Below are 19,841 nucleotides of genomic sequence, written 5' to 3'. Positions count from 1 at the left end.
TCTACCGTCCTCAGACGTGAAGGGAGCGAGACGGAGGATACGTCAGCAGCACAGGAGATGTGTGGATAGTTAGGAGAGACAGGTGAAACTTTCTGACAGCTCCTCACAGCAAAGTCTGTTCACCTCGTTTTTTCTTTTGTTTACTATTACAGGCATTAACGGCAGCATACAAACAACAACTCTGGGGTTTTTATTGCTGTCATTACCATCGCTATTTTGTAATGGAACAGAAACGACAATAAGGCCGTTACTATAGTTGTCAGCTGCAGGACGGTATGTCAACAATATGGCGCTGTCCGGGGTTAGCGAATAAGGTCTATAGCCCTGCTCTAAACTCAGTGTATTTACCATATGTAATCTATGTAGATGCGTGCATCAACAAAGGCAAGGCATTGCTTAGTAAATCATAAAAGACTGGATTTTGTGAATGAAAAGCACTTCCTATCCAACTACATTAGATTTTTTTTTTTATCAATACATGCATTAAGAAAACCCTCACTGGACAAATGTCTATATGACATTGAGAAAATGTAAACATTGGAATAAGGAAGTAAGCAAAACACCACAGAAACATACATGTGTCACTGGGACAAATTGGGATTCTTGGTAAAAATCAAAAAATCAATCGAGCGATCAATTAATCAATTAATCCCCCCCATTAAAACCAATGGTTCAGCTGGCCTCAGCTGCATGGCATGGATGCAATCCTCGGGCGGGTTGGCGGATTTTGCTTCAATTTCCTTGGAATATGCAGCACTGCTCCTTTTGTATATCCACCAACTAGAGTAGTGCTCCTCAACCTTTTTGAGCCGCGACCCCCATCAAAGTTTAGACTTGGGTTCGCGACCCCCCCCTCCCGCCACTGCCCGACCCAACGACAGCGCGCACACGTTCACACACTGATTTCACTCACTCACTCACTCACTCACTCACTCACTCACTCTTTTTTTATACAGTTTATATATAGTTTATAGGTTATATAGCTTGATAGGTTGAGGCCACGTCTCGTCATAGACGCTGGGTTAGCTGGCTCAGCCTGGCTGGGGGCGGGGTCAGGGTGGGGTAAATTCCCCCGTTCTATCCATTCAGCAAAGTTAGAATTTAGCTGATAGCCCAGCCCAGGCAGACACGATCGGGGATTTAACCACCGCAGTAAACGCACATCTGAGCAGACGTCTTGTGTTCTGCTCTAGAACCCCCAAACATGTAGTTTAGAGCCGCAGCACCGTCTTTTGGTGAGTCAGCCCATGAGATATATCGGCGGTTTTACCCCACTCACGTGCCAGCCGTTTAACATTTTGTGGGCGTTCCCAGACATGCGGACTGTCTCTATAATCTCGCGCCCCCCTTCCCCACCGGAGGGTCCCCGACCCCCAGGTTGAGAACCACTAACCTCAATCTATACTGTGTGTGTGTTGGAACATCCGATTCGGGAAAACCTGGTCAGACAAAGTATACTTGAGATACTTTAAGATCTTTAGAGATCTTTAATGGAGAGAGATGCTTCTAAACAGCTGGCCTTCACAATGAGGACTCACAGTAATGTGTCATATGTTGTGTTTGTGTTCAGACTGAGCGGCCTCTCTCCCTTCCTTGGGGATAACGATGCAGAGACCATGAACAACATCCTCCATGCTAACTGGGACTTTGACAGCGAGGCCTTTGAAAACGTCTCCAACGAGGCAAAGGACTTCATCTCCAGACTGCTCGTCCCAACTAAATGGTATGACTTTTGTTTCTTTTTAACTGATTTCAGTAGCACCTAATCAGTGTTGGGGGTAACTCATTATTACAAAAGTAACATATTACATGTAATATATTACTTTTAGCAGCAACTCAGTAATATAACTTATTACTTATAGGATTTCAGTAATATTATACCAGTTACTTTATCAAGTAACTCAAGTTACAAATTGAGTTACTTTTTATTTTTTTTAATCAAAGCACATATGTAAAAAAGATACAATCGCTTCCTAATCAAACTGTGTGTTTTTATGCAAATAACCACTATGATAACAGGAAAATAATAACATTTAGAATTTTGGATTGTTTACACACTGACTTCAAGGCGGTTAAAATTATTTTTCGGGATGGTTCCGGGGCGGCGATGTCATTCTGCTGCTGCTGTTGTTTTGGTAAAAGTAATGAAAAAGTAGTGTAATAAGTAACGAGTTACTCTACACAGAAAGTAATATTGTAAAGTAACGTATTACTTTCAAATGAAAGTAACTAGTAATATGTAGTATATTACATTTTGAAAGTAACTTGCCCAACACTGCACCTAATAGGATTCAGCGGTTACTTATGAGTTTGCTAGGGATGCAACCAAGCCCCCCCCCAGGAACAGCTCTGGGCTGTGAAACAATTTTGGTGTTGTGGATAAGCCCGGTATTGCAAGTCACATGACCCAGAAAGCTTTTTTCCCATACACACATAAGGGGAAATAAGCAGCTGTAAAACTCTGGGAGAAATCTTCTGCGTGTCCTCCCACGTGCTATGTCCTGCCGGTGAAGCTCCCCGCTGTCAGGTGAAAAGAAGCGGCTGTGAGACAAAGAGTGGGGTGTGTGTGTGTGTGTGTGTGTGTGTGTGTGTGTGTGTTTGTGTGAGTGCATTAACATTGAAACAATCATTTTGTGTGCAGTGTCCACCCTATTTTACAAAAAAGAAGCATTTATTTGATATTATGATGTTTTAGTTTTACATCAAATTAATTAGATGAACTAAATCACTTACATTTATAAGTAAGAATAACAGCCTACTATATATTACCAAAGCACACACATTTTTGCCACAGTTAACTGTCATTACAGATGTAGGTTACATTAACCTCTTAATTTTCTTCTCAGCCCACAATTCAGCAAACTATATGTTATTTAAAAATAAAATACATTTTGTCAATGGCTTTTTAATGCCAGATTTGACAACACATAAAGGTCCGCGATACCGTGAAGCCGTGGTATTTTTGTCCAATGTTAGAGTGTCAAAAACTCTGCACATCTCTACTGGCCCATTTGTCTCTGACACTCGCAGAAGGTCTCCCCTGAAGGACTCGGCCAACTCGGGGGTTTTGAACGTAGCTGCCAGCTGCTCCACTTTGGCCCCGCCCTCTGCGTAGTCAGTGGTCGGTCCAGACCAGTGCGTTGACTGAAGTGTTCATGCGTTTGAGCACCATGGCCTGAGAGATGATGGTGTGGTTGGCACAAACCCTGAGCACCTGCTCCCCTCCTCATCAGGATGCGGTAGAAGCGTTTGATTGGGTGGTCGAGGATTTTGATGTCGCCAAACGCCACGCTCCTTCCACTGACCCAGGTCCCGGTCCCAGTGGTACAGCTCGGTGCGCTCCTTAAACAGAATCTCCTCCTCCTCCTCCTCGCCTGACTTGGTCTCCACCTCTGGTAGATACACAATTGGCTTAAAGGGAATATCCACATTATTAGCATCCTCTTCATCACTCCCCCCCCCTCTTCTCCATTGTTCTTTGGTGCTGAACACACTGCGGATCTAAACACGCTCGGTCCGTTGTTCAGCCACAAGAAGTTAGATTCTAATTCTCCTATGGTGTTGGCCAGGTCAGCCAAAGAAAAGCCTCTAAATGAGTTGAAGCGAAAGGCTGGATCTTGACTAGTAGTTGCAGTAGCAGCTGCAGTTAGTGTAGTAGCTTTATCAGAATCATTACATTACATTACATTACGTCATTTGGCAGACACTTTTATCCAAAGTGACTTACAATAACACATTTTTGTCAACAGTAGAGCAATCAACTATGCAACACAGTCTATGATAGCTACAACTTCTGAAGAAATAGTGGTAAAGTTTAGTTAGTAATTTTTTATTTTTTATTTTATTTATTTTTTAAGAGAGAGCGAGAAATGTTAGCTCAAAAAGGGCCCAGATGGATGGAGCCTGAAAAGGTAGCCTGGGTAAACCCAGCCCCCACATGACCTGCTCTCAGAGTTCTCAGTAACTAGTGTGACTTGTGAGCAGGGTAAGCCTGAGAGCAGGTCACTGGGGGCTGGGTTTATCCAGGCTACTGAAAAGGTGTGTTTTAAGTTTTCGCCGAAAGATTGGCAGTGAAGTGGCCGTCCTGAAGAGTCGCGCTCGGGCTGAGCGGAGGGAGCGGTGAGAGGTTTGGAACATGACCATAGATTGCAGGTACAGAGGAGCTGTCAGGTGTACTGTAGAATCAGGCTCATGGCTCATGTCAATGTGAGAGCTGGTGCTAGGACCTTCATTCTGGGCCTCTGATGGCTGGTCTGAGGTCTGGTCATCTGGCATGGAGGTGCTACGTGCAACTTCCGTGGTGCTGGATGCTGCCTGGCATGAAGTCAGCTCTACTGGTGGCTCAGCAGGGCTGCTGGAAGCTTCCACTGCTGTGTTTAACTGAGCGTCCAAGTCCTGCTGTGCTCTGCGGACTTCCGTGTCAAAGTCTTCAGACTTGTCACGGTCCGGGTCGCCGGTACCCAGGCCACAGAAGAAGGTGGGGGGGAGCTGGAGGCTTTTGGCCTTCTCTTCCTCCAGTGTAGGCTTCTTCTTCCAGACCACCTGGCAGGCTCCTGCCTCTGCCTGGAGGGTTGAGGCTAGCTCTGAAGCTTCCTCTGCCTCGTGGGGTGAGGCATCAGGAAGATCAGGGTAGAGCTTTTCATTCAAGGCTTTTACCGCCAACTCATAGTCCTCATCATCAGTTAGGTCATCGCTGCTGTAGCCGGGGGCATTCTGGTAGCAGGTCACAGGCAGCAGCAATTTCCTCCTGGGTAAAGCAGCCTGTTCGTCGGTAGTCTCCCTGACATACACAACCCCCACCTCAGAGTCTGAGTCGGAGCATGCACTGTCTTCTTCTGCCTGGGGGGGCGCTTTCTCTGGGATTCTAACTGCAGGTGTTGAAGATGATGAAGCCTGGGCAGGCCATCCACCATCTTTGGCTTTGAAGCTGGATGCAGAATCTTCAGCCTCAGAGGAAGGTTTGGGAGTGCCAAAGATCTTCTCAAGGGTATCAGTGCCAAAGACCAACTTAGGAGGTGACAGCACTGCCATTGAAGGGTTGGCTGGGCTGTGTTCCCCAGCTGCAGAGGTCTCACGGTCAGGGGGAAGAAGCTCTGTGCATCCACTGGTGGTCTCCTCCAGAACAGTGATTGCTGCTGTCCCACTCACAATGGGTTCAAAGTGAGGGCCATACTCATCTTCCTCCACACGAGTGCTGTCTCTGTCGCTCTCCCCTGTCCATTCTTCTCCTGCAGACCTGGCCATCCCAAATGCAGGCTGGGGAACATCTCCACATTTAAAAGGCTGCTCCACTGTTCCAAAGAGTCCTCCAGTGCCTGTGCTTTGTGCAACGTCAGCAAAAGAGAAGCCAGTGCCATTTTCACTGCAAAAGATGCCCGTTTGCCCGGGGGGCTGCTCCTGAGCTTTCCGCTCAGGAACTATGTCTATTTTAGTGGGAATGTTTGATGTCAAATGACCAAGCAGGTTCTCACTCTGCTTGGCCTGAGAGGCTGAGACTGAGAGGGTGACGTCTCTATTGTTGGATTTGAAGTTTGAGTTGAATTTAAGAGCAGCTGAAGGTGTGGGCTGGGCAACTGCCCCTGCTCCAAAATTAGGCCCTTGGGGAACTTTGGCAGGTGCCTTCTGGCTGAGAGAGATCTCAAAGTCCATGGGTTTCCCCTCAATGCCCGTTGGTGGCTGAACAGGGACTACAGATGGCTTGGTGAAATAGCCAGGCTGGGGTACTTGGTCTTGAGAAGGATAGATGTTTGTCTGCAAGGGAGGTGTATGAGTGGGCTGCTGGTAGGCATACGTATGCTGGTGTGGTGGCATATAGTTCATCCCATACACTGGGCCCTTGGTAGGGGTTACATTTGCTGCTGTGCGAAGGAGGTGTTGAGTGTTATAAGCAGGAGATTGGTTGTAGTATACAGATGGACCTGTGGTGGAAACTGTTTGAGGGGCCCCGTGGAAGGAACGCATTGGGGTGAAGGGCTCCTGTAGGTCCTCCGTCCCATAGCTCCCAGCGCTCCAATACATCCTGCGGTGAGGAGAGCCTGTGTTGCCAGTGGAGTTTTTTCTCCGATCATGGACCTCATTCTTGAGGGCCTCTACTTGCTGGCAGATCATCTGGATGAGGATGTTTTGGTCCTCCAACCAATGTGGTGGTGGGGTCTTGGGAGAAATCAAGTGTCTTTTGGAAGGAGAGACGATGCTTTTGTTAGGGAAGGGAGTGGAGAACTTGATGTGGGATATGGTGGCGGCAGTTCCAGTGAGGCAAGCAGGGCTGGAGTGGACTGATACTCGTTGGCCCTCTTCCTTCTCATCCATGGCCACTCCACTCTCCCCCAGCTGCTGGTTCACCTCATTCAGGAGGTCCATAACCTCCTCCATGGACACAGGCAGCTTCTCTATATCGTCTGCATTGGCATTGTAGATCTTGGACAGGTAGGTCCTGAACCTCCTGATGATGCGCCTGTCCTGGGTCTTCTCCGCCATGTTGCCTGCCTCCATAGACAGCCGCTGGTAGATCCGGGCCAGATGCCATATCGATGAGATGTTATTGATAGTTTCGAGAATAGCAATGGCCTCCTCCGTCTTGCCTTCGATGTCAAGCAGAATAGCAGACACTATCATAGCTTCCTCTTCATAGCCCTTCACTGCAGATATCTGGATATCTTTGGAGGGGAAGTGCATGAAGAGGGGGTCAAGGGGCTCAGGGATACTGCGCCTGTGTTTGATCCTGTCCAAAAGCGGAAGGGCAACTTTCCAGTAGTGGACGCTGCGGCCGATGTACTCCTCCTGGTCATAGTATGAGTTCACTCCAACTCCCGTCTGGCTGAGATATTCAGCCCAGTGGATGGCCAGTGCTGGTTGGAGACCATGTTTCTCTCCAGCTCTCAGAGTGTTCAGTCCATGCTGCACAATCATCCGCAGTTTGGCGGACATGCCAGGCGCAGCTCGTTTGTGGATGAAGCTGCAGGCGGCGTCCCACCACTCCCTCTGTCTGTCTGTGGAGAGCAGGTGCGGCAGGGGGAGGGGGAGGCAGCGCGGCTTGTACGGTTGCCGGGGTCCAGCGCTGATCTGCTCCGTCTCCTGGAGCTGACTGTGGCCGCAGAACACCACGCCACATACAAACACCTCCATGTCCAGCAGGCAGATGGACTCGGGTGCATCGGTGTCCAGCTTGGATGCTTCCACTGTGAGCCCGGGGAACAGCTGCTTCAGCCAGTCGTGCAGGGCTGGCCTCTGGGCCAGCAGGGCCCACTGCAGCGCCAGCCAGCTCACATGCTGTAGGTCGCCTCCATGCAGCAGGATGGAGCCATTGTCCCACTTGGCCAGGTCGGAGAGCTCTGGAGCCGGTGTGTCGACGGAGCAAATGTTGTCGTTGGCAATGAACGAGGCTCCGGCGGAGGCCCGTGGTCCAAACAGGAGTTCAAACAGAGAGCCCTGACCGCTGCGGTTCCCAAAAGCCTCCACCACCTTTCCGATGAAGGTCCGTATGTCGGTGCTGAGATTGAGCAGCATGTGGCCAGCCTGGCTCTGCCGGTCGTCGGCCAGCAGCTCGAGCAGCCGGGGGGCCGACTGGTCCCATTTGGTCACCTTAGCCTTTGGTCTGGGGACCTGGTATGCCAGCAGGTAGCAGAGTGCAGCCAGGTCCCCGATGGCCCTCCAGGTCTGTTGTTGTTCCTGGGCCATCTTCAACAGCAGGCTGGCGCTGTGCAGGTAGAGGTGACCTCGCATCTCCACAAACACCTCACGCAGATGATCCGTCTGGCTACCTGCCACGCTGCTCAGCGCCTGCATAGCCTGGTCAAAACTTGCGAGGGCAAGGAGGCTGGGCTGCACTCCACTGGCAGACAGAGTGATTCTCAGTAGGTTGCAGTGGGCCAACAGCAGCTCTCTCTGCAGATGGCGACACATCTTCTCGTTGCTGGAGACGCTAGGCTGGGCGAGGTACTCCTGTAGGATGTGCACCAGCGTGGTGTACCAGTCCAGGCTGTGACGCAGCATGCCCCCTCCTCGCTCTACAGACACACAGTGTTTGACAGCCTCCTCCAGTCGGCCATCCTGAGAGTACAGCTGTACCAGCTTCACGTTGACATGGGCATCGGCCGGCCTCACTACCAGCACACCCTGGAGGAGATCAAACAGCTGGTTCCAACCCTGCTGCTGACCCTGCCGTCTCAACAAACGCTCCTTAAGGTTGAAGACAGCTGGGTTTGCCGGCAGCAGCTTGGCAGCTTTCTCCACCCAGAGGTCTGCTGCTCTGCTGTCACTTTCCTCCTGATCCACCAACAACTCAGCCACCTTCAGCACCAGGGCCCTCTGGGCTGGCTTCAAGTCCACCGACCGCTTATAACATCCTACTGCCTTGTTGATTTCCCCCTCTAGCTCATAGAGCTGGCCAAGGAGTTTGTGTGCTTTGGCATCCCTCTCCTGGTCTTTGAGATATTCTGATAAATGTATTTTTGCAAGTTCATACTCCTTAGCTTCAAAATACAGTTTAGCAAATAAAAATCCTTTGATTGGCTTCAGTTTGAGTGAAGGAGACGAACTCTGCACTGACGAGATGTAGCGATCCACTTCGGTCTTACTGCGCCGCGTGGCTCCAAAAATAGAATGTTTCAGCATCAAATGTTTCTAAAAAACAGTAGTTGCATCCAACACAAAATAAAATAAAATTACAAAGTGACAGTATCAGCTGGTCAGTTGCTATGTGACTCAGCCATGGTGACTGTGGTGCGCCCTGGTCCTACTTATAGCCTCTGCAGGGAAGGATTTATGACATCACTGATGATGTCATTGTGACATCATCAGTGTCTGTCTGCCTTTGACTCACATATGGGTCAGACTACGTTTATGAGTCACAGGAAGTGTAAACACAATCAGAACTTCCGATTGTGTTTACACTTCCTGTTATTCTCTCAAGCCAGACTGTCTCTTCTACATAAGGTGAATAGCGATGCTGTAAATCACTGATGATGTCATAAATCAATGATGATGTCATAAGTCACTGCTGATGTCACAGACAGTGATGAGGTCATAAATGACTGATGTCATATAGTTCTAGACGGCTTGGACTGGTCACTACTATACGCGTATAGCTGAGGCTATAAATAGAACCGGTAAAACGTAACATTAACACCAGTTTGGACAGACCCAAACACACGCACATAGGGCCAGTCGTCTAAATCCATAGAAGATGTTTAGAAACACACTTCAAAGTGGATTCTTGTCTATCTTATATAGCATTGGTAGCAAACCTCTTCATATATGGGGTAAAAAGGTGAAGAACGGTCATATCAAGAGACTCACAGACAATGACATCCAATCGATGGTGTTGGAGGTGGAAGGGGCTAATGTCAGTACCACCTACATCAGATGTCCCACAGACCCCAAGAAGACTTTGGGAATCAGACTGCCTTTCCTGGTCATGCTGATCAAGAACCTCCAGAAATATTTAACCATTGAAGTCCAGGTTTTAGACGATAAAAACACGCGGCGACGCTTTCTGGTGAGTACCTGTCGGAGCACGACGCAGGTGAACCCGTTCGTCTGCACCATGCCCATGAGGCTGGACGACGGTTGGAATCAGATTCAGTTCGACCTTTCGGACTTCACCAGGAAAGCTTACAGAACCAACTACATTGAGACTGTATCTGTACAGATCCATGCTAACTGTCGCATCAGGAGGGTGTATTTCTGCGACAGACTTTACGCTGAAGACGAGCTCCCAGCAGAGTTCAAACTCTGGATGAAGGACGGAAGGAAGGAAAGAAGCTGAAGACTGCATGCAGTTTGAATGACATTTCTACCTTCAAGTGAGTGGTTAAGAGTAGTTAAGAGTAGTTAAGAGTTCAACAGACGACCGGGACCATGGTGGTGCAGTGGTAATTGCTGTCGCCTCACAGCTAGAAGGTCCTGGGTTCGATTCCCACCTGGGGCGCTGTGAGCGCTGAAGGAGTGCGTGCCCGTCCGCATGTCCTCGAGTGCCCACCGCCCGGGTGGGGTCGTCAAAAGGGCCTTTCTGCGTGGAGTTTGCATGTTCTCCCCGTGCCCCCTGGGGGCTTCCTTCATATAGGAATCCCTTCACCAAAACATGCAATATCCTGGTCGCTGATGTGGTGCCTCCTCTGGTCGTTAGGGGCGCCTGTTCAGAGGGAGGGGAACTGGTTGGAATAGCGTGATCCTACCACGTGCTATGTCCTACCGGTGAAGCTTCCCCTGTCAGGTGAAAAGAAGCGGCTGGCTAACTGCCCATGTCTCGGAGGAAGCATGGAGCCAGTTTCGGCTCTCCCCAGATTGGCAGAGTGTGGAGCAGCAACCAGGATAAATACATTAAAATGAGTACTAACGGGATAAAAATGGGATAAAAAATAAAAAATAAAGTTCAACAGACGACCATAAAGCACTTTCTTGGACGCCACTGATTCATTGGAGACCAGCCCAGCTGATGCCAGGATCAGTGAATGGCTCAACTAGGAGTCTGACTCACTGGAAGCAGACAGATCAGCTCTGGCATCGCCTCCGATCAGTTCAGTCGGATCGAAGGAAAATCCCTTTCTGCTCCCTGTGTGTCCACGCGTTCAAATGCCTCCTCTGCTGTGAAACAACGACGACGACACCAGCTAGGAAGCTTAGCAACCAACACGCTGAAAATGGCAGGTTTTGATGAAGAAATTAAAGCAGGCGCCTGCTTGGTACTTTTCGTTGATGGTTGTAAAGATAGCGGAGGTCCCCCACCCCCGCTATACCAGAGTGAGAGTAAGAGGAGCCAGACTCTCTCCCTGAGACGGTCTGGTAAGCGAGACTACTCAACCAGGGAAACCGCCTGTGGCAGCCAGTCAACCCGATGGATGGAGAGCGGTATCATCTCCAATGAATGCCTCGCTACCTACCGGCCGTGACCAGCCTGCCGGCCGTGAAACAGCCTGCCAGCCATGATCAGCCTGCCGGCCGTGAAACAGCCTACCGGCCGTGATCAGCCTGCCGGCCATGACCAGCCTTGGGCTGCCTGTGGGTCGAGGAGGGACGCTGTAGGTGTCCATGAAGAGATGGAAAATGGTGACATGGAATTATGTGGCGACCCCCAAACCATGGAACATGTCATGAGATGCATCTCCGCTTCACAATGTAGCTGAGATGATTTAGCCGAGCAGAATGCTCCCCGCCACGCTCGTCTGTGTGATTGGAAGGATACGATATAGACAATGGTCACAGTAAAGATGGCCAACAACACAGTCTAATAACAGGGTGGACTCCCTGCAATCTTTAGCTATGGATAAAGCAAGTTACTAGGTGTTTGTGAACAAAGCCTTAGCTTCACAGCTTCAAAGAGTCCAAGTCGCTGATGATGTCATACAGTTATAGACTGCTCGACCTGGTGGCCAGGTCACGTACGTGTATGTATGTAGGTATGTATGAAGAAATAAAGTGAGTGAGTGGCCAGGTCGCCAATGATGTCATACATGGCTACTAAGAGCTGAATGGCCAGGTCTCCGATGTCATACGTGGCTACTAGGAGCTGAATGGCCAGGTCTCCGATGATGTCATACAGTTCTAAACGGCTCGGCCTCGTGGCCAGGTCACTATAGTGATAGGAATCGATCACCGGTGATGTCATAAATCATTGATGTCACAGACAGATGAGTAAATCGGGCCACGTATGACATCTTCGGCGATCTGGCCGCTTGCAAATAGTCAGTGCCTCAAGCTATTTGTAAGCTCTTGATTTGATTGGTTGATTTTGCTATTTTATATTCTACTTAACCCTTGTACCCCGCAGGCGCGGAATCCTCAATTTACTATTGGTCCATCTGATGGACCTTAACGGGTATCGTGTACTAATTTATAAATATTAATTTAAATTTTTAAATTTTTGACTGTTTATAATTCATTGGTAACTTCTTCCCTAATACCTCATACCAACATTTCATACCTATTGGAATTTTAACCCCTCAAATGCCAGTGTACAGTAAGTACAGTAAAAAAAAAAAAAATTACATAAAAAAAAGTGATTTATTTTTCCATTTCCATAAAGACAAACTGGCTTTGGGTCTGATATTATGGGCAAGTTGGGGTGTTTTACAAAAGTCACCACTGCAAGATGCCTAGTATCAAAGATTCGCAGGCATGATGTCACAATAGCTATGACATCACTAGCCTATGACATCATCAGTGATGTCATGAGATGATTTTTTGTCAATAATATGTCACTGATGACATTACTGATGATGTCACAGACATTGTGACATCATCAGTGGGTTTTTGTATTTTTTGTGATTTTTTGTAAAAATAGTATTTTTTCATATTTTGAGCCAAAAATCCAAAAAGCGCATGTTTTGGACTACCAGCCATTTTCCCCAAAAAACACAAACGAGCTTTAGTCCAGCATCTATCCTGGTCTAAAGGCTTCAAATCAGTAGTGTGGACTGTCAAATTCAGTTTTCTAATATTTTCCCATCTTTGGCATAGGAATCATTTTTTTTTACATTTCATGTAAACTGTATGGAATTGATTGCTATGCCAAAACTGGGGGAATATGGGGAAATAGGCAAACCCATTAGAAACTACAATTTTAACCGCTTGAGTCAAGGTGAGATGTGTAACATCAAGGAAATAATGATTTTTTGAAAAATTTGCTGGAAGTAAAAAAAAAAATGTTCTTTTTGTGCAAAATTAACATTGAAATCAATGGGACAACTATGCAATGGACTTTGAGACCATGTAACTCCCCCAAAATTTCTGCCAACTCCAAGGTTAGATATTAAGGTCAAAGTTCAAGGTATTTGGTCCAGGATGCCCGCTGAAATAAATGAAATAAATTAATTTTGTGAAAATTTGCTGGGAGTACCAATAGAGTGGTTTCAATGGAAGTCAATGGGTCCATCAGATGGACCAGTAGTAAATTGAGGAGTATTTTTGAAAATAGGTCTTAGGATCGTATAAAAATGATAACTATGATTGATTTTTGTCAAATACCCCCAAAAAAATACCTAGCCTTAATTTAAGACCATATACTCAAAAAATGTCGAAACGGCCCATACGCGAATGCAGGAAAAGTCCATCAGATGGACTAGCGGGGTACAAGGGAAATACGTTTGTGGTTTATTCTTTTACTATTCTACCTCATGAGGTAACAACAAATGTAATCTTCTCACTGGGTACATTATATTGCATCCTCTATGTGATGCTGATTTGAGTGACTTATTATTTTAGCTAGACTTTAAATCATCGAATATGTCGATCTTTTTATTGAATAGAGTGGTACAAATTGTGCAATAGGACTTGTGCAATGATCACATCTTGCAGTGCATTATCACTGATCTTCTGAGTGTAATAGTGCAGTGTCTGTGGCTGATGATCATGCTGCACTTGTCTCTGTTTGTTTGCTCGTTTGTCACTGTTTGTAATGTTGTGATGCAGCTGTGATATTATATGTATTATATTATATATATGTATGTTTATTTCTTCTTTTTGGACGTTCTGCCTGTGGGTGATTTAGCAGTGACCGAGGGAGGTCTCTGAGGTTCTGGGGAAGAACGGCTGACTTCATGGTCCTTGACTTCATCGTCCTGTCCATCAGATTCCTCTGCTGCCTCCTCTTCCTCCTTCTGCTGTTTGCCCCCCTCAGCCTCCCGAAGCTCCTCTCTCAGCCTGGCCTGCTCCTGGGCCTTGGCCAGAGCGACGCGTCTCTGGGCCTCCTGGTGGTGGCGCTCTTCTTTCAGAAACCGGGACACTGACTGGTTGTGGACGTAAGCAGGGAAGAAGTGACTGAAGAACCGATGGATCCTCTCAATCCACACTGACAGGTCCATCTCACTTTCTTTGGCCCCCTTTCCTTCATCTCCAACGTCTTCTGTGGTCTCTGTGCTGGGTAGATGGCATGGTTTACTGCTCAGTTTAGTCTCTGGCACCATGCTGGCATCCGCAAAGGACTGTCTCTGAAGGGAAACCTCAATTTTCTCAGTGTCTGGCAATAGTGTAGCAGAATCACTGCCTATCTCTGTCTGAGATTTGATGTTGACTACGGTCATGAGATTCTGTTCAGCGTCCATGTCTTCAGAAGTGGATAACTGCAGGCTCTCTCTGGATTTGCTCTGGATCTCCTCTGACTTGGGGCTGGAGACTTCAGGAGAAATGGGGGACTTCACTGGAGCTACAGCTGACTGGCAATGGCAGCTTGGAGTGTGCAGGCTGCTCTCACTCTCCTGCACTGGCGTATCACTCTTGACCTCTACGTCAGGACTGGACTGGCCCTCCTGAGGTGATTCTTCAACCTGCTGACACTTCACCTCAGCACAAATCAGGAGGGCCTCGAAGAACTCCAGGAAGGTAATCTCTAGATCCAGATTGCAGTACAACAGGTCGCTGGTGTCGACGCTCTCAACGGTGACGATCTCCATTAGCCTGGCTATGGTCAGCTTCGTGTCCAACAGACGGAGATCCTTGAACATCCACAGCAGGTGTCGGTAGGTCATGGTGCGGTCAGCCGAGGGGGCCGGGCTGACCTCGCAGTGAGCTTGGTACGCCTCCCAGCACCTCTCGGTGTAGTCCAGAGCGACCGTCGCACGGACCGGGTGACTGAAGAGCAACCCCTTCACACGCTTTGCATTTGGAAGGACGTTGTCCGTCATCAGCTTGGAGAAGCACGCGGCCAGAATGTTCTTGGGCGACACCGTGTCCCTGTGGTACATGTGGTAGGCCACGACCACCAGGCAGCTGAGGAGGCTGCGGAGCAGCATGGCGGTGAAGGGAGAGTGGACTTCCTCCGGAGGCAGGTGGTCCTCTCTGATCTCTCGGTCCATCTGTGTCAGAGTGACGCCGTGATGGTGGACGTGACAGTCTTTCAGGAAGCGCCAGAGCTGCAGGCGGGACAGCAGGAAGGTGTTGTCCGGCGAGTGGGTGTGGCCAAGTCTGCTGTAGAAGCTGTAGATGGACCGCAGCTCGGCGTTGTGCCGCAGCACCTCGAACTCCACCTGCTTGCGCTCCGTGTCTCGCTGTCTCTGGGGGATCTTCTCCAGCAGGACGTCGATGTCCAGAGCCATGTCCGGTGCCTGCACAGATGAATCGTTACTCGGGTCCGACAGTCTCTTGAGAAATCCACAGTTTGGAGCGTGAGATCGAGTTCCACTTAATCTGGGGGTCGCCATCTGATCGTCCGCAAACTCTCCCTCAAAGACGTGCCCGTTCTTCAAAGTGTATTTTCCCCGGCCGTGCTTTTTGTTGTTCTTCCACTCTCCCTCGTAGCGCGCCCCGCTCGCGTAGAAGAAGGTCCCCCGTCCATGCCTCTGACCCGCGACGAAATCCCCGCTGTACTGGTTCCTCTGGGGATATTGGGAGCCGTCGAAGCGCCTCAGGAACCAGGTGTGCGTGCCTCGCCCGTGCTGGACGCCGTTCCGCCACGTGCCGCTATACTGCTGCCTCTGCTTCAGCCACTTCATGGTGCCCTCTCCGTGCCTGATGTTGTTCCTCCACTCGCCGTCGTACACGTTATCCGAGGGGTAGCTTCTCACGCCGCGTCCCTCTCTGTTGTTGTTCACCCAATCTCCTTTATAGGACGAAGTCTCGTCCTGGTTATAATAGATGGCGCCCTTTCCGTGCCGTTTGCTCCGGAGCCACTCTCCTCTGTAGACCACAGACTTACCGGCGCACGTGTAGGTTCCGGTCCCTTGGCGTAAGGCGTTGTGCACGTCGCCCTCGTAGCAGCTGCCGTCCAGCCAGCTGTACCTGCCGTGGCCCGTGGGCACATTAGACACGAACCCTCCCTCATACGTCACTCCGTCTGCCCACGTGTAGACACCACGCCCGTGCATCCGTCCCTCCGAAAACACGCCCTTATACACGTGGCCTCCTTGAAAATAAGCGACGCCTTCTCCGTGAAACTGCCCGTTACAGCTTTCTCCATCGTATCTCTGAACGATCATATTAGAAATATCGGAGAGGTCATATATGATGTCGTCGGTCTCCGGCGGGCAGTCGGAGACGACAGGCTCGGCTTGTGATGAAAAAGAGGCGGTGAGGTCTGTGTGTTGTTCCCACTCCTGGTCGATATCTGGAGTCTTGGGCATGGAGCTAGCAGAGGCCCTACCGTGCGGCTCTGGCGTTAACGGTGGTGTTTCCTCGCCCTTCTTAGTTTTCTTCTTTTTGTTATCGCCCTTTGCCATCTCCTCTTTGCTGTTTCTCGGACTCCGAGTACAGCAGTGCTCTCTGATCGTTAGTCACTCAGTGAGTGATGCCTCTCCCTTAAGCACCTTGAGATAACTCTTGTTGTGATTTGATGCTATATACATGTCAAATTGATCGATTGATGTCATCAATGATGATGTCAATGATATCACTCAAGCAATTGTGATCTCATCAGTGAGTGATGTCATCAGTAATGCCACACTCATGCTCACTCGAGCAAATTGTGATGTCATCAGTGAGTGATGTTATCAGTGATGCCACACTCATGCTCACTCGAGCAAATTGTGATGTCATCAGTGAGTGATGTTTTCAGTGATGTCACTACCCACAATGCCCTGCTCCAGGACTACCCTATCCACAATCCTTTTTTGCTCCAGGACTACATGTCCCACAACTGCTGCCTAGAAAATGGAATATTTACGAGTTCGGAAGTTGTGTACACGACATTCATGTGATCTCAGAGCGTTCAGAAAACGTCCACTTACCAGGTCGTGAATATGCCACATGAGGGCGCTGTGTCCATATAGCATTCTATTCTCAGTGCCAGCACCCTTTCCTCACTACAAGCAATGAGAAGCGGCCGCAACAGAAAAATGCTCATCAGGTCATAGAGAGGTCCAGGGATGACGTATTTTTGTAGGCTGAATGCGGAAGTCCCGAACTTCCTGGTTCCACACTGTTTCTGTCTATGGGATTTTTGAATGGGTTTTTGGCGATATGCTTCAAATAATGTCTGTGGGCAACGCAAGTTTAATCAAACGCGAACCAAGCAAGGTTCAGCGGGATAATCTTCACACATGAGGACCACTTTCATGAGTTTTGTAGCGTAAATGCGAGCCCTAGAAGTAAAATGCTCGAGCTAAGCTAATCCTGAACTACACACTGTCGCATAGGCTTCACGTCACGTCAGCACTCAACCTGGACTGTTGTTGATGTGTGCACTGATTACCTCGGGCTGAACGGGGCTGAACCAGGTGAGGGAAAGAGAATTTCCGTGTTCGCCCTTTGAAGTGGTGACGTTATTGACGTATATATCCACATCGACTCAGCAGTGTAGTCTCATTTAGCCGTTTGCTAGCTAGCCGCCCGTTTAACGGCATGTAAAAGCTTCAAAACTCATAAAAGTGGTCTTCATGTGTGAAGATGATGTTACTAAACACTGGTTCGCGTTTGATTAAGCCAGCGTTGCCCAGAGAGATTATTAGAAGCATCGCGCCAAAAACCCATTCAAAACTCCCATAGGCGAAAACTGTATGGAACCAGGGGCGTTAGCATCGATGATTTCCGGACTCGTTACTGGACCTCTCTATTCATGTTTTGTTTTTTTGCACAAATGGCTGGAGGTTCACAAAAGTGCTTTTTTGCTGTCTTGGGGCTTTTTCGCCTGATGACGAGGCCTTTTTATGAGCTTTATAACGGGGATTTTTGTTAAATCTGACAGTGCACAAAAAAATCTAAATCAAACGTTGCTCATTTATGCTAACAATCTTTGACATATCCCCGGCACTGATAAATCTTGAATCTTGGAAATCTTGTTTTAAACTGGATGGGACCTTTAACTTTTGTGTTTTTACACAATTAAAAACGAGCTGGCATTTAAAGGGTTTAAATACGGAGTAGGAATGAAATGTTGGTAGCCTACCCATAGGTTGAGGCCACGTCTCGTCATAGACGCTGGTTTAGCTGGCTCAGCCTGGCTGGGGGCGTGGTCAGGGTGGGGTAAAAATCCCCGTTCTATCCATTCAGCAAAGTTAGAATTTAGTTGATAGCCCAGCCCAGGCAGACACGATCGGGGATTTAACCACTGCAGTAAACGCACATCTGAGCAGACGTCTTGTGTTCTGCTCTCGAACCCCCAAACCTGTAGTTTAGAGCCGCAGCACCGTCTTTTGGTGAGTCAGCCCATGAGATATATGGGCGGTTTTACCCCACTCGCACGCCAGCCGTTTAACATTTTGTGGGCGTTCCCAGACATGCAGACTGTCTCTATAATGAGGGCTGAAGTTACTCATAAAAAAGGAACAATACTATTATATACATTCCATGCATTCCAATCAGTCCCCTTTGTGGACTCTAACATGAAGAATAGGCAGAATATTCTGAAGGGGCATGTCATGTTTTAAACCCATCTAAAAAAAAACAATAACCTATGTCTGGGACTGGGAGCATAGTTTAAAAAGACAAGTCTTCAGATAATATTTTGACATCTATCTTCAGATGAAGAGTAAATCCACATCCAGGTGAGCGTTCTTACGCTGATACACTACGTTACTGCATGCTGCAGATCTCTATGCATCTTAGAGGTGTATTGGCAAACTTAGTGCTCTCCAACATGTACTCCAACATGCTCATCATTGTGTGTGTGTGCGTGTGTGTGTGTATGTGTGTGTGTGTGTGTGTGTGTGTGTGTGTGTGTGTGTGTGTGTGTGTTGCAGCGGTCGTCTGAGTGCCTCTGGCTGCATGAAACACAGCTGGCTGAATAACCTGGAGGAGAAAGCCAAACTGCACCGGGTCAAGCTCAAGTCCCAGGTCAAACTACAGTGCTACCTAGCTGCCCACCGCCAGTGGAAGGTGGGGCGCATGCACGCGCGCGCACACACACACACACACACACACACACACACACACACACACACACACACACACACACACACACACTATTCATCATTCATCTAGTTTGACAGTTATTGAGAGTTGATTTGAGTTAATGAGTTATTCATTTGAGTTAGTGTGGACCAGTGATGTCACTGGTCCACACTTTAACACTCAATAACTGTCAAATTAAATGACAGACTTCAAAACCGTTTACAGTTTTCTGATATACTACTGATGTTCTAATGATACAAAGCTGGTTGAAAATGGGCAGAGTGTCACTCTGCCCATTTTCAACCAGCTTTGTATCATTAGAACATGACAGACTTCAAAACCGTTTACAGTTTTCTGATATACTACTGATGTTCTAATGATACAAAGCTGGTTGAAAATGGGCAGAGTGTTCCTTTAAGTGTTTTGATTTGAAAAACGTGACTGTCAGCTAACGGTGACTCGTTTGCATCACTGATTCAATCTGAAATGAGACATCATTTTCTCCCCCATGCAGAAACATTTCTACGTGGTCGCCGCTGCTAACAGACTGCAGAGATTTCGGAAGAATCATCAAGCCATCAACAGCAGCACTGTGTAGCATGCATCTACAGAACGATGGTACTAAGTATTCAACCAGTTTTCAGAAGAGGAGTAGCCTCTGGCCTCTCTGCACTCGTCTATAATTCCACTGGGGGGTGTTTGCTCACTAGGGTCAAACATTCACAAGGTCGGCAGGAGGAAGCAGTAACAGCATCTGTTGTGCTGGGAGCCCCTCTTGATAAATGTACAACAGACCGAGGCTTCAGTGCTGCTCAAATGTGCTTTAAGATGATGTCCAGCAGACATCAGCGCCAGACCGTTTTTTGTCACATTTGACGGGTATTCGAGAAAACAATTAAATTAAATTCACAAATATGTTAAAAAGTTGATGACTTTTGCAAAGCTTTTCTCCCCGTTTATGACTTTCCATAACTTATCCATCCAGGCCTGAAAACACAATTTTGAAATTCAATGATTTTTTTTCCCACCAGGAGGAGTGTGGGAACCCTGACTTACAAAAAGAGCCTTGATTGGTTGAACTATCA

At 48.1% G+C, this 19,841-nt stretch overlaps 2 protein-coding genes and 1 pseudogene across 3 annotated transcripts in view; 2 read left to right on the top strand and 1 right to left on the bottom strand.

Moving 5' to 3' along the window:
* The window catches only part of mylk3 (myosin light chain kinase 3), a gene marked incomplete at its 5' end in the record, with an annotated part of 52,031 nt that extends 32,190 nt beyond the window's left edge, over nt 1-19,841 (top strand). The window contains 3 exons of the mRNA XM_083662171.1: nt 1,571-1,723; nt 18,606-18,741; nt 19,271-19,841. Of these exons, the coding sequence (XP_083518297.1) occupies nt 1,571-1,723; nt 18,606-18,741; nt 19,271-19,354 (373 nt within the window). The 3' untranslated portion in view covers nt 19,355-19,841. The remainder of the gene's footprint in view (nt 1-1,570; nt 1,724-18,605; nt 18,742-19,270) is intronic.
* Nucleotides 9,127-9,766, top strand: LOC310799824 (cilia- and flagella-associated protein 20 pseudogene; annotated as a pseudogene). The gene has a single exon. The product of its transcript is annotated as a cilia- and flagella-associated protein 20 pseudogene (transcript).
* LOC310799823 (radial spoke head 10 homolog B-like) lies at nt 13,446-16,148 on the bottom strand (the record flags this gene model as incomplete). Its single annotated transcript, XM_083662438.1, has 1 exon — nt 13,446-16,148. One exon carries the CDS (start codon nt 16,146-16,148, stop codon nt 13,446-13,448), a length of 2,703 nt encoding a protein of 900 aa, XP_083518564.1.

Source organism: Poromitra crassiceps (genome assembly GCF_964638095.1).
Source record: "Poromitra crassiceps genome assembly, chromosome: 28".
Lineage (NCBI taxonomy): Eukaryota > Metazoa > Chordata > Actinopteri > Beryciformes > Melamphaidae > Poromitra > Poromitra crassiceps.
Note: the sequence above shows the minus strand (reverse complement) of the source record. Positions and strands in the feature narration are given on the sequence as shown.